We start from the raw sequence: 11,143 nt of genomic DNA, 5'->3' as shown, positions 1-11,143 counted from the left end.
TGAATGCAGTTTGTTTTACATGCACAAATATGGGTTAAGTTGCTTCTAACAAGACACTGTAATTTGCAAGGGATCTTACACATTGGCCCTGATGTATTAAAACTCTCCAAGGCTGGAGGGGATACACTTCATCAGTGAAGCTGGATGATCCAACAAACTTGTAATGGTTTTCTCCAAAGTCATTTGCTATTTGCTAGCAAATGTTTAGAATCCTGGACCAGATCCATTTCAGGTTTGCTGGATCACCCAGCTTCACTGATGAAAGTGTATACTCTCCAGTCTTGGAGAGCTTTATTAAATCAGGTCCATTTCCTCTAAGAAAGCTATGATTATGTATTCGGTTACAGCTGAGACAGGGTGCAGCAGGCAGTGACCGCTCAGATACTGTATAGACATACATGTGTAGCCAGCACATGTACTGCAAGGGCAATACCAGACTACCCAAGGCACACAAACAGCTAAACTGTTATGGTACTGTATAGAAAGTACACATAGATAAAAGCCACGTTACATTGCAACTACAACAAAACTTTCTACCTAGGAAAGGACAGTATTGTGAGAAGAAGGGCAGACCTAGACTCCCCTATATGCAAGAAGTGTTCCTTTACACCCAGGTCTTCTACACATGGCAATAAAGGAGTACACTTTGTGCACATCTCCTTTGTCTGCCATGTATCTCCCCAACATAGACTGGGACAGGAGGAAAGTTTGGAGCCAAAGTACATAGCAACAGCTTTGTATTGCAAGGAAGATTTCTCTGAGCATCGAGGATTCACTAAATGGGCTTGATTTTTTTTAAAGCTCTCCAAAGCTGGAGAGGACTCACTTTCATCAGTGAAGCTGCATGATCCAGCAAACCTGGAATGGATCTGGTCCAGGATTAAAAATATTTGTTAACAAATAGCAAATGACCATTCCAAATGACCATTTGCTTGATCACCCAGCTTCACTGATGACAGTGTATCTCACAAGCCTTGGAGAGTTTTATTGAATCAGGCCCAATGTTTTAATGGCTGGAACAAGATTTCTATAATAAATTGATTCCACATATGTACAGTCAGTGCCTACGTGAGCAAGGAAAAACAAAATGTAACCGTAACACAGCGTGCTATTCACAACTTTACAGCCCCCCCCCCATATTGTGTTTTTTCTTCAAAGCGTCCTTTGCACTGAGGGATTGTAAATGCGGGGACCATCTTTAAATCCCTTTCAATACCTGGAAACCCTATAGGATTGTACAATACAAACTAATATATAGATATCTCATAATAAAATATTTCTATAAATATATTCACCATCTTGTTTTTGCTTCCATATTTATACTGCTATCCAGATTTAAAAATACCGGTCATGAAGAGTTGTGGATCACTGAACATTTGCAAAAATACTGCTGTGGGTTTGAAGAGAGTTCAGCTTGATTGGTAAAAATGGCTGCTCTGTCCTTGTGGGGCCAAATGTATTGATGTATGGTGATGATGAATGGCTTCTCTGTAGTCAGTTTAATGTTTCAGTTATTAAAATGCATCTAGAGACCAGCCCATACATTCTGTGCAGGATGGGGAATATAGAAAAGTTCTTTAAACATATCTTTGTGTACATGTAAACATCAAACTTTAGAACTTGTGGATAGGTCGCTGCCATTTGCCAGGAGATCCTCAGAGCAGATCCTTGCTTCCAGTAAATCCAGATGGGAAAGGATATTGTTGGGTTTCTTAGGGTCAAGACACCTACACTCCCAATTATCAATTGCAAGTGGAAGTAATGAAGTAAAGTCCTTTGATTCTCCGATACAAATAATGCAGCTAACAAGCAGATCTTTTTCATGTTTAGTGCAATTTGAGAAGCAAATGTTCACATTTGTTAAGCTGGGGAGAAAATGTGCAATAGAAAGGTTTGGTGATGCTGTTTTGGGAAGATCCAGGGGTGCTTATGATAGCAATATTGGTCACATACTCAACTCCGCTATTATTTCAGAATGACACAAAGGTGGTTGCTGAAAATTGACACTCTGATGGAAAGCAATTGGTGACCAAAGACAAAGAGATGGTGGATAAGGCTGACTAAATGGTATGAGGAAGAACGAAGCTCATGACGATCAGTGTGCATGCTGCCATCATAGTGGTATAAATTAAAGCAGACTTAAACTCAAAAATTTTACTTTACATAAATTGGCCGCTCCTTCTGCGCATGCCGAGATTAGATAATCTCGGGCATATGCAGAAGGAGCTCTTTCATTAATGGCAGAAAAAATTGCAGATCTGAGTTCGGCAATATTTTTTCCCCATCTACGTCACCCAATCTCGCAGCTGTGTGGTGACGCAGGAAGAAGAGAGAAGATGATGTCAGCGCCTTGCACTTCCTCTGCACTGGGCCGAAGACGGATACCGGGACAACGTGGGACCCAAACGAAAAAAAAACCCTGTTATCTAGTTGTCTAATGTAAACCTATGAAGTAAGTAGCAGTAATTGGTGTCAATGATGTGGTTTATGCTCTGCATAACAAGACCAAATTTCCTGGGTGCAGCATTTTGGCACAACTTTGAGTTTCAGGATTATGCATCAGATCCTAACATTCAATTGAGATGAAGCTCCAACCAAATGTCCAGCAGATCTACACCTGGCTCCTGACCACTTGCATTAAGCATTGTTCCCATTAGTTACACTTTGTAGGGAAGCCTTGGACACCTCGGTACTGACAGTGGATAGTGGGAAAGTTTCATACTTATCGCGACCTCCTGCACAGCGGCAGCGAAGCAGCAGGGTCTTCACTTCCTTTTGGAAGTTACTGTTGAGGAAACCGTACATGACAGGGTTGACACAAGTGGATGCCATGGCTGCCAGGTGGCAGAGGGAGAATATCAGGTTGTGGTAGCAGGAGGAAATGCTCTCATGGTCCCAGTCAAACAGGGCATTAAATACGGTAAGGGGAAGCCAACAAAGGCCAAAGGCTACTACAATAGATAGAAGCATGATATTTACTCTGCGGTGACCTCCCCTGCGCCCAGCTGAATCCCCACCCCCTGCTCTCTCCACCACATCCCTCCTCTTGCGCAGTCGCAGAAATATACGGAGGTAGCAAAGGAGAATAAGAAGTAGGGGTAGGCAATACTGGAAGAGCAGAAGACAGGTGGTGTAAGCCAGACGGTGATTTTCAGAAGGCCAACTGTCAGTGCAAACAAAATGATCAATGAAAGGGTCAAATGGCAGTGATAGGTTCTGAAATGGTTGCTTAGTGAGAATACTGAAGGATAGAAATGGCAAAGAAATGAAACAAGAAATGGCCCAAGTTACGGCAACAGCAAGATAAGCATGCCATGGCAATGGTTTCCAACCAGTTGGGTGAATAATGAGCTGATGTCTTTCCAATGCAATGAGGACTAGAGATAGCACAGAGACTGTGACAGAAATACATTGCACAAATGGTGTAACTTTGCAGAGCGCCTCGCCCAGGATCCAGCGGTTCATAAGGGTGTAGATTACGGTGACAGGTAGACAAACCAAAGCCATAAGTATATCAGAACAGGAGAGATTGGCGATAAAAATATTGGTTACGTTCCTCATCTCCCGCTGACGAGCAATGACAAAGACCAGGCAAGAATTTCCAATGAGTCCCACAGCTATGAGGGCACTGTATGCCACAACTAAGAAGGTGACATTGCCAACTGATTCTGCACATGGATCCTCCCCGTCCCAGTTAGGGCCCAGACGTCCAGTCACATTTAGGTATAGGAGCCGTAGATAATCCTCCATTTTTTTTAAATCTGAAGTTCCCCAGGACACACCTACAAAGCAAAAAACTGATTTATTGTAAAATTCATGTTCATGATGTACATGTTATGTACATATTATTGATAATTTCACACAAAACATATATTTAAAGTGGTAGTCTACTTGAAAATTCTAGAAGGCCTCATATGCCCCCCCAACACCTTGGTAGGGTTACACAATGATGGCATGCGTCTGCTAATATGCATTAAGTCAAGCTAGCCCATTCAAAAAGAAATGGGCTGTAATATACTTTAATGCCTGAAAAGTATGTTCTTGATCCATTTTATTTCCAGAACATACACTAAAAAGAACTAGGAAGTAAGACAAGGCCCATTATTGGTGTCAGTGACTGCAGTTATAACCTCCACATTGGTATCAGTAACCACATAAAAAAACCCTCACATTGATGCCAGTGTAGCAACAATAACCCCCATACTGGTAGTCAGTGTCTCCTGATCGAATATTACCATGCTGTCTCTTTTTTTTTTATATCATTTCCCCAAACTCCTACAGACAGAGCAATATGCTGTCAATGTATTGGGGATGTAGGCTGAGATAGACGAGATCATTAACCAATGGGCTATCAACAGTGCTGGCATGTAGGCAGCTACACCAGCGGCCAGGGTGACAATGTAGTAGTGATATTACTGAATAAAGATGAGCACCGTCCTAGCCAAAGGAAGTTCCTATCCAATGTTTCCACTGGGTACAAAATATTTGCAGGGGGACACTTGGAAAAAACATGGAGCCCAGACTTCCTGGTATGGACAGCCTATATCACATGAGTTCAGCAACTTATAGGGTTCGTGTATTTCTCTGGACCAGAACTCCCTAACAAGGTTCCCTGACACTTTGGTCCTCTTCTTCTCAAGATGGAGTCATACAACTGACTTGTTCCTTTTTTATCTTATAAATAGATATAGTGACACCCTTTGTGAATTGTATACATGGGTCTTTGTAAACCCAGGGGTAGAAATCCCACCAGTGGAGGCCCTAAGTGATAGAAGCATGTAGGTAACCTTATAGAGGTTACTTTTTGCCAGACTCATTAGGCCTGATTTATTAAAGCTCTCCAAGGCTGGAGAGGATACACTTTCACTCTTGAAGCTGGGTGATCCAGCAAACCTGGAATGGATTTCTTAATTTGAATCCTGGATCCAGATCCATTTCAAGTTTGCTGGATCACCCAGCTTCACTGGTGAAAGTGTATCTTCTCCAGCCTTGGAGAGCTTTATTAAACCAAGCCTATTCCTTAAAGTGTGTGCAAACTAGTTATAAAAAGGACCTGCTGGTCCTGCCAGGTATTTAATGAGCTCCTAACTTCCTGTATCCTGAAATCTCAAGCAATGCTATCTACCCTCATTGAGTTCTCTCAATAGATTACAGAACATCTCCCCATAATGGAGGAGTTCCTTGTAGGCCAAATCAGGAGCAAGCAGTTAGGGCAACAACCCTGCCATTCTATAGATAGAGTACAATGAGTATGTGTTGTCACCCCAATACCCCCTGACAACTTCTAGCCATCGAATACATTCATTACTGTGACAAGTGGATTTTATTCTCCAGTAGATGATATGTGAAGCCATTCAAAATATTTCTTTTATACCATAATGTGGCCAACTTTACATCTAGACGTAATAGTTTATAGTACAGATACATAAAGATTCCAGTAATTTATTCTAGGGTTGGGGTTCAGTTCTATGGTGGGTTCAACTTGAAATTCTGCCGTTTGCTATTTTTACAAACTTTTTATGGAGGAAATTAGAGTAGATATTAAAACAGTTGGCAAGGTAAACATATTTGGGGAGAAGTTTGGTGCATGGTAAGCAGTGTTCTTATTGGCTTGTTTTTGACAGAAGCGGTTCATGTCATGAACCAGCCAATGGAAATACAGATGCTATGTACCCTAACAATGGGTTCCATACCCTAACAATGGGTTCCAATCCAAAGTTTACCATGGCAGTCAGGTGGTTTCCAATGTACATATTAGTTCCACTTGAATGGGTCACCACTACACAATTATGGCCATTGCCATATTTATAAGTAAAATGATTGGCGATCCTACTGAAAATCTTTTAGTTGAATATCACTTTTATAAATCTGATGATCTGAAAAATGGTGAAAATCCCATTTGCCCCTTTATAAAAAAAGCCTTAGAAAAGATGAACATTGAAGCCAGAGAACAAGATCAGCATTAGAAACCACTAACTGATAAATTAGGAAATCATCAGGGTCTTCATATAAAGCAGTGGACCTGACATTCACCAAACATTCTCTAGTAGTGGATCTTCCAGTTCCATGTGTTCTCAATAGCAATGTTTGATTCCCCACCAGATAATCCATGGTGAATGTCATATGCATTCCTTCATAAATACCTCCAATGATCACATCATATAACCTTCCAATATCTGAAACAATGAAATGCCAATTCTTACCATACAATTAATCCTGGGCTCTGGAATGGACCATTATTGTATCTGTAGCTGATGACTGGAGACCTGTGATGGAGAAAACAGAAGCCGCCATGTTTAAATAGGAAAACATAAAATCAAAGAACACAATACAGAACTTCGGTGTCTCGGGGGAGGATAAGCCGTGAAATACAAAGTGGAAATGAGGATTGTAAATCCAATGCTGAATATAAATCATGCAAATTTCACAATCCTCACCTGTGATATTCAGACAGTGAGCTACAAAACAACAAACAATAATAAGGACAATGAAGTGACAATCAATAATGTTAGTTATATCTTCCAGGAAATATAATGTACTATCTGTACAATGTATCCATAGCAATTGTAATGGGAACAGGAAGTCAATGTTAGGACTGACGGGGACAACCTTGACTTGGCAATCCAGGATTTGCTAAACTATTATTGGTTTTATCAGAGTGTTTGTAGCTGTTTTGTGTGTCTGTGATTTGCTTTAATCCTGGTTTACTATGCAACCAACTTCAGTGCCGTCACTAGATATTTACGAATGGGGTATTATAATTATTAAATTTTTTTTATAGGGCGCCAACATGTTACGCAGTGCTGTACAATAATCAGGGGCATCACCTGCATTCTTATAGGTATGAGGAACAGGTCAATCACCTAATAATCATATAACCAACTCCTTGTCATAAACGCAGAAAGGCCAAAACAGAAAACCACAGGCTAGGTTTCTCTTAGAGAGGGGTCTCCTGGTTCATAACGTGCAATTCATTTACTTTTAAGGTAAGCAGTACAGTAAGATATCTCTTTATATATATATATATATATATATATATATATTGGGATGCAAGTATAAAGAAGAGTTATCACACGACTACAAATTTATGCAGAGGTATTGGTAGGTCCTAAAAGCCCAATGCATTTTGCAACACTTGGTTCTTTAAGGGTTTGGATAGTTAGGTATCAAAGGGCTCAATGATCAGATCAGACTCATGTGAGAGTAGCTGGAAAATTTTGTCAGATCAAACGACTATGTTTTGTGGAGCAGCCATCTCTAAGAAGGTGTAGGAGCCTTCTTTACAGCTTGTAGGTGTCTAGGGGGAGCCCCAGGTATAGTGGTAGGAGGGAACCTAATAATATTATTATTATTATAAAGTAATAATAGCATAATACACAGCGCAGCGTCCATAGTCGTGTCACTAACTAGCCCTCAAAAGAGCTCACAATCCAATTTCCCTACCATAGTCATATGTCATTACCACAGTCTAAGGCCAATTTTTGGGGAAAGCCAATTGACCTAACTGCTTTTTTAAATGTGGGTGAAAACCAGAAACATATTCAAACACAGGGAGAACCAGCAAACTTGAACCTGGTACCTAGCAGCCTAAGTTTCTGTTCAGGGTTCCAGGGCTCAGAGCCTTTGAACCAGGGACCCCTAGTTTGCTGTGAGCCCTTAAACCTTGATACCTAACTATCCAAATCCCTTGAAGATGCAAGTGTTGCAAAATGCTTTGAAAATTGTATGACCTACTGACACTTATATATACATTTGTACTCACACGACAACCTGTCTATGTGTTTATGAATTACTGTACTATTTTATGAATTTGACAAAAAATTGTAATCACCTTCAAAGTAAACAAAAATTGTTCATTATGAACCACAAGACCCCAAGAACAACCTAGCCTATGGGTTTCTATTTTATTCTTTTTGCAAACCTGCATAGTTGTACAAACTGTGTTACAAGAGAAGGGAACCCTGTAATGCTTAGAGTCTACGAGATGCGGGAGTGTAGTACACAAAAGGTGAGGGAGTGTAGCATACAATAGATAAGGGGTATGGAATGGTGGCTAACTAGTGATGGGTTATTAGGGAGATGAAGATGGGTAGGTGAGTTTTAAAAGGTGGGGTTTTGATGGCTTAATAATGAGTTGAAGGTAGGCACAGGTCTAACGGTACACAAGGGAGATATCCACAGAGTGGGGGCAACTCTGGAGAAGTTCCTATTACACAAAATTTTGAAAAATGTTAAGTAGAGTTTGGCTTTCACATTTAAGGACTAAATGTATAAAACAATTGTGCTGAAGCATGTTTACAAGTATCTTTATCTCTTTTCTTATGCTTTCCTCCTTTATCCACACGTATGTTGTATACATTTCAAACCATTACTGGCCGTCAGTTTGCAGCATCCAACCAATTCTAACCTCTTCCTGCTCACAGTTTGATCAAGGTTTCTTTGTAGAAGCTGAACTTTCTATTTTTTTAATCTATATATAAATGTGAAGTCACAACTCATTTGTTATTCAGTAGGAAAGCCCAATAACAGATAATATCTGGTGAACAGAAAATCCTTGTGGAGGTGGTATGTGGGTAGTCAATGTGTCATGTCTGCCAAATGTGCCCCGGCGCTACCTCCCGATCTGTTCCTTGTAAACCACCAGGCTTACTAAGTGTTTCCAGTGACACATCGGTCAGAGGGAAAACCCATTTACTCATCGTGGAGGACAGATTAGTAATGGTTGTGTTTTTTGTATATTGGAATGATACAACCAAATGGAGCAAGTGCAAAGACAGCTGACAAAACTGCAAGGGGCAGGAGTGTTCTGGGTGTGGGGGGGATATATCGGAGTGAAAAACACTAAAAAGGGGCTAAAAAGGCTCAACAGCCCCTTGCAGTGGGGGGAGGTCAATTCAATGAGAAGTTGGTGTGTTGCAATGCAGAGACACATAGAAGTTAGCAACAGCAACCTCCGAGATTCTTTCATAACTGGTTTCTATTCAGACATAATTGTGGTGCACTAGGCCACCCCAATCCTTTTTGTGGACCCTTTATTGGTGATCTGGTGAATAAAAGTGGAATTAAATGTAAAAAATTGTGAAAAGACAGCTCTTGCTGTCTCCTCTGCAATAAACAAATTTCCCTGCCGTTGCCAACTTTAGATTGTACACTGCTTAGCTTAGTCTACATTCTTGGTATAGATTGGACCCAGAATGAGTGAAAAAAACCTGCGTGGGAACTTTGTCATTCCAGCCTGGTCGGTCTAGATAACTAAAGTTCCTAGAAAAAGACAAAGCAAAGATACTGGCACCACTGAGTGAGCAATGGTGAGCTGGGTTCCACTTTAATATTGACAATTTTACATCAATAAAGCAGTGAAGTTTATTCATCAAAATGCTTTAAATTATCCAATCATTTACAGCAGATGAATCAATCACTGATTTAAAACAAGCTCTAGGAGCTCATACAGGCAAATAACACGTTCCTTCCATGCCCCCACTCAAACATACAAAAGGAATTGGGTAAACCAGCAGTCGCCAACCTTTTCGACCTCACGGACCACTAAATTCATTAAATCCCGTGGATCAATATTATGATTTTTTTTTTTAAAAGATCCTTTTGTAAAATAATGATCTTCCTAATGGTGCTGACGAGGACTGTGGCGGCTCTGATTCATTGATCAGCTGATGGTTAAGTGAAGTATTACTATTGTTACTATTATCATTAGTTGTATTATCTTTACTATTACTAAAGAAATGCAAAATATTTGTTTGCTTTTCTCACTCATTTTGGGTTTATTTCATTCCAATCTACGACCCAACAAGAAATGATAATGGCATCAAACTATTTGATGCCGTTAAATATAACAGTTAAAGAAAATATACAGTTAAGGTCATTAACTAAAAGAGCATCGGAGAAATAAATAAAATAAAACAATTGGATGAGAATCGGTATTGGCGGAGCGGGGTGACTGTTGTAATGGTGGGAACAATACTGAAGCGTACGGCTCGGTAACGGTTGCCTCATACAACTTGATAATACACGGACGTCACGCTGCGCCGCCCTTGTTTTACCGTCTCTAGTACAGTTGATGATTTCAGTGCAATATAAAGGTGAAAATTGTCATTCAGGATATAAGACTTTATTAGAACATTTGTTTTGTTTTATTTTCTAATAAAACATAAAAATTGCAAATAATGTCCAAATATTTCTGTGGACCAATAAAATGTTCTCGCAGACCACCAGTACAACAAGTGCTTCTTTTTAGAACTACATCCTTTATATTTACTTTTAAAAATGTGGATCTGGCAAGGCGATGAGACAGGCGAGACAGGCGATGTGCCCTTTATTAATCATTCTTACTTGCCCGATTGCTCCAGGGAACTTTCAAAAAACAGAATACTCTGCAAATCTGGGCTCCCCCTGCACTTGCTGGGAGTAAAGAACCCCTGTGCAGGCGTTACAACACCCTGGCACGGCCAATTCAAGCAGAATTAAATAAAGATAAAACAAAAAAATCCCACTTACCTTTAATCTAGAAAGGTCCGTCGATCCATTAGGAGGTTTCTTCAAACGGATCCTGCGTTGTCCCGGTATCCTTCTTTGGCCCGGTGCGGAAGAAGTGCCGGGCGCTGCCATCTTCTTCCGGGTTTTTCTTCGTACGTCACCCGATCTTGCACTGCGCAGGTGTGATATCAGGTGATGTAGATGGCGGAAAAGTGCCGACCAAGACATTGTGCATGCGGCATTTTTTTCCTCCCATTAAACAAAAGGCTCCTCCTGCTCATGTCCGTGATCTGGTATGTGCAGAAAGAGCAGCCAAAACATGTGTGACGTAGGTATCCCAGGAGGTTGCGGTCATCGAGACAGAAAGGGTGTTGTATTTTAAAAAATAAATAAATAAATAAATAAATACAACTTGAACCCACAACAGCTAATCAGGAACCTCGTTACAAGCTGATTGGCTGCTCTGAGTACCACATTGGATCCAGTTTTCCAAAATTATTCCCAGTGCTCTGCTGTAAGTTTTTTTTCACTTTGTGATGTATGAAATACAAGTAAAAATGTTGAGTTTAGGTCCGCTTTAGGATGATAGATCACAAGAATTATATAAAGATTGAAGAAGGCGGCTCCAAGACTTCTCTAGAGCTGCCCCGACTCT

The 11,143-nt window shown here is 40.4% G+C and overlaps 1 protein-coding gene across 3 annotated transcripts in view; it reads right to left on the bottom strand.

Moving 5' to 3' along the window:
* Window positions 1-1,784: 1,784 nt before the first annotated feature.
* LOC140324767 (neuropeptide Y receptor type 1-like) overlaps window positions 1,785-11,143 on the bottom strand; it is a 16,666-nt gene continuing 7,307 nt past the window's right edge. The window contains exons 2-3 of one of the 3 annotated variants that reach the window (XM_072402872.1): window positions 6,204-6,266; window positions 1,785-3,782 (exon numbers count right to left, since the gene is read on the bottom strand). In XM_072402872.1, coding sequence (XP_072258973.1) covers window positions 2,638-3,750 — 1,113 coding nt within the window. In that variant the 5' untranslated portion in view covers window positions 3,751-3,782; window positions 6,204-6,266 and the 3' untranslated portion in view covers window positions 1,785-2,637. Of the gene's footprint in view, window positions 3,798-6,203; window positions 6,628-11,143 lie in introns of those variants that run through there. The other 2 variants (XM_072402873.1, XM_072402871.1) reach the window with 2 other exon arrangements.

Source organism: Pyxicephalus adspersus, chromosome 2, assembly GCF_032062135.1.
Source record: "Pyxicephalus adspersus chromosome 2, UCB_Pads_2.0, whole genome shotgun sequence".
Taxonomy (NCBI): domain Eukaryota; kingdom Metazoa; phylum Chordata; class Amphibia; order Anura; family Pyxicephalidae; genus Pyxicephalus; species Pyxicephalus adspersus.
This window is presented reverse-complemented; position numbering and strand designations above follow the sequence as displayed.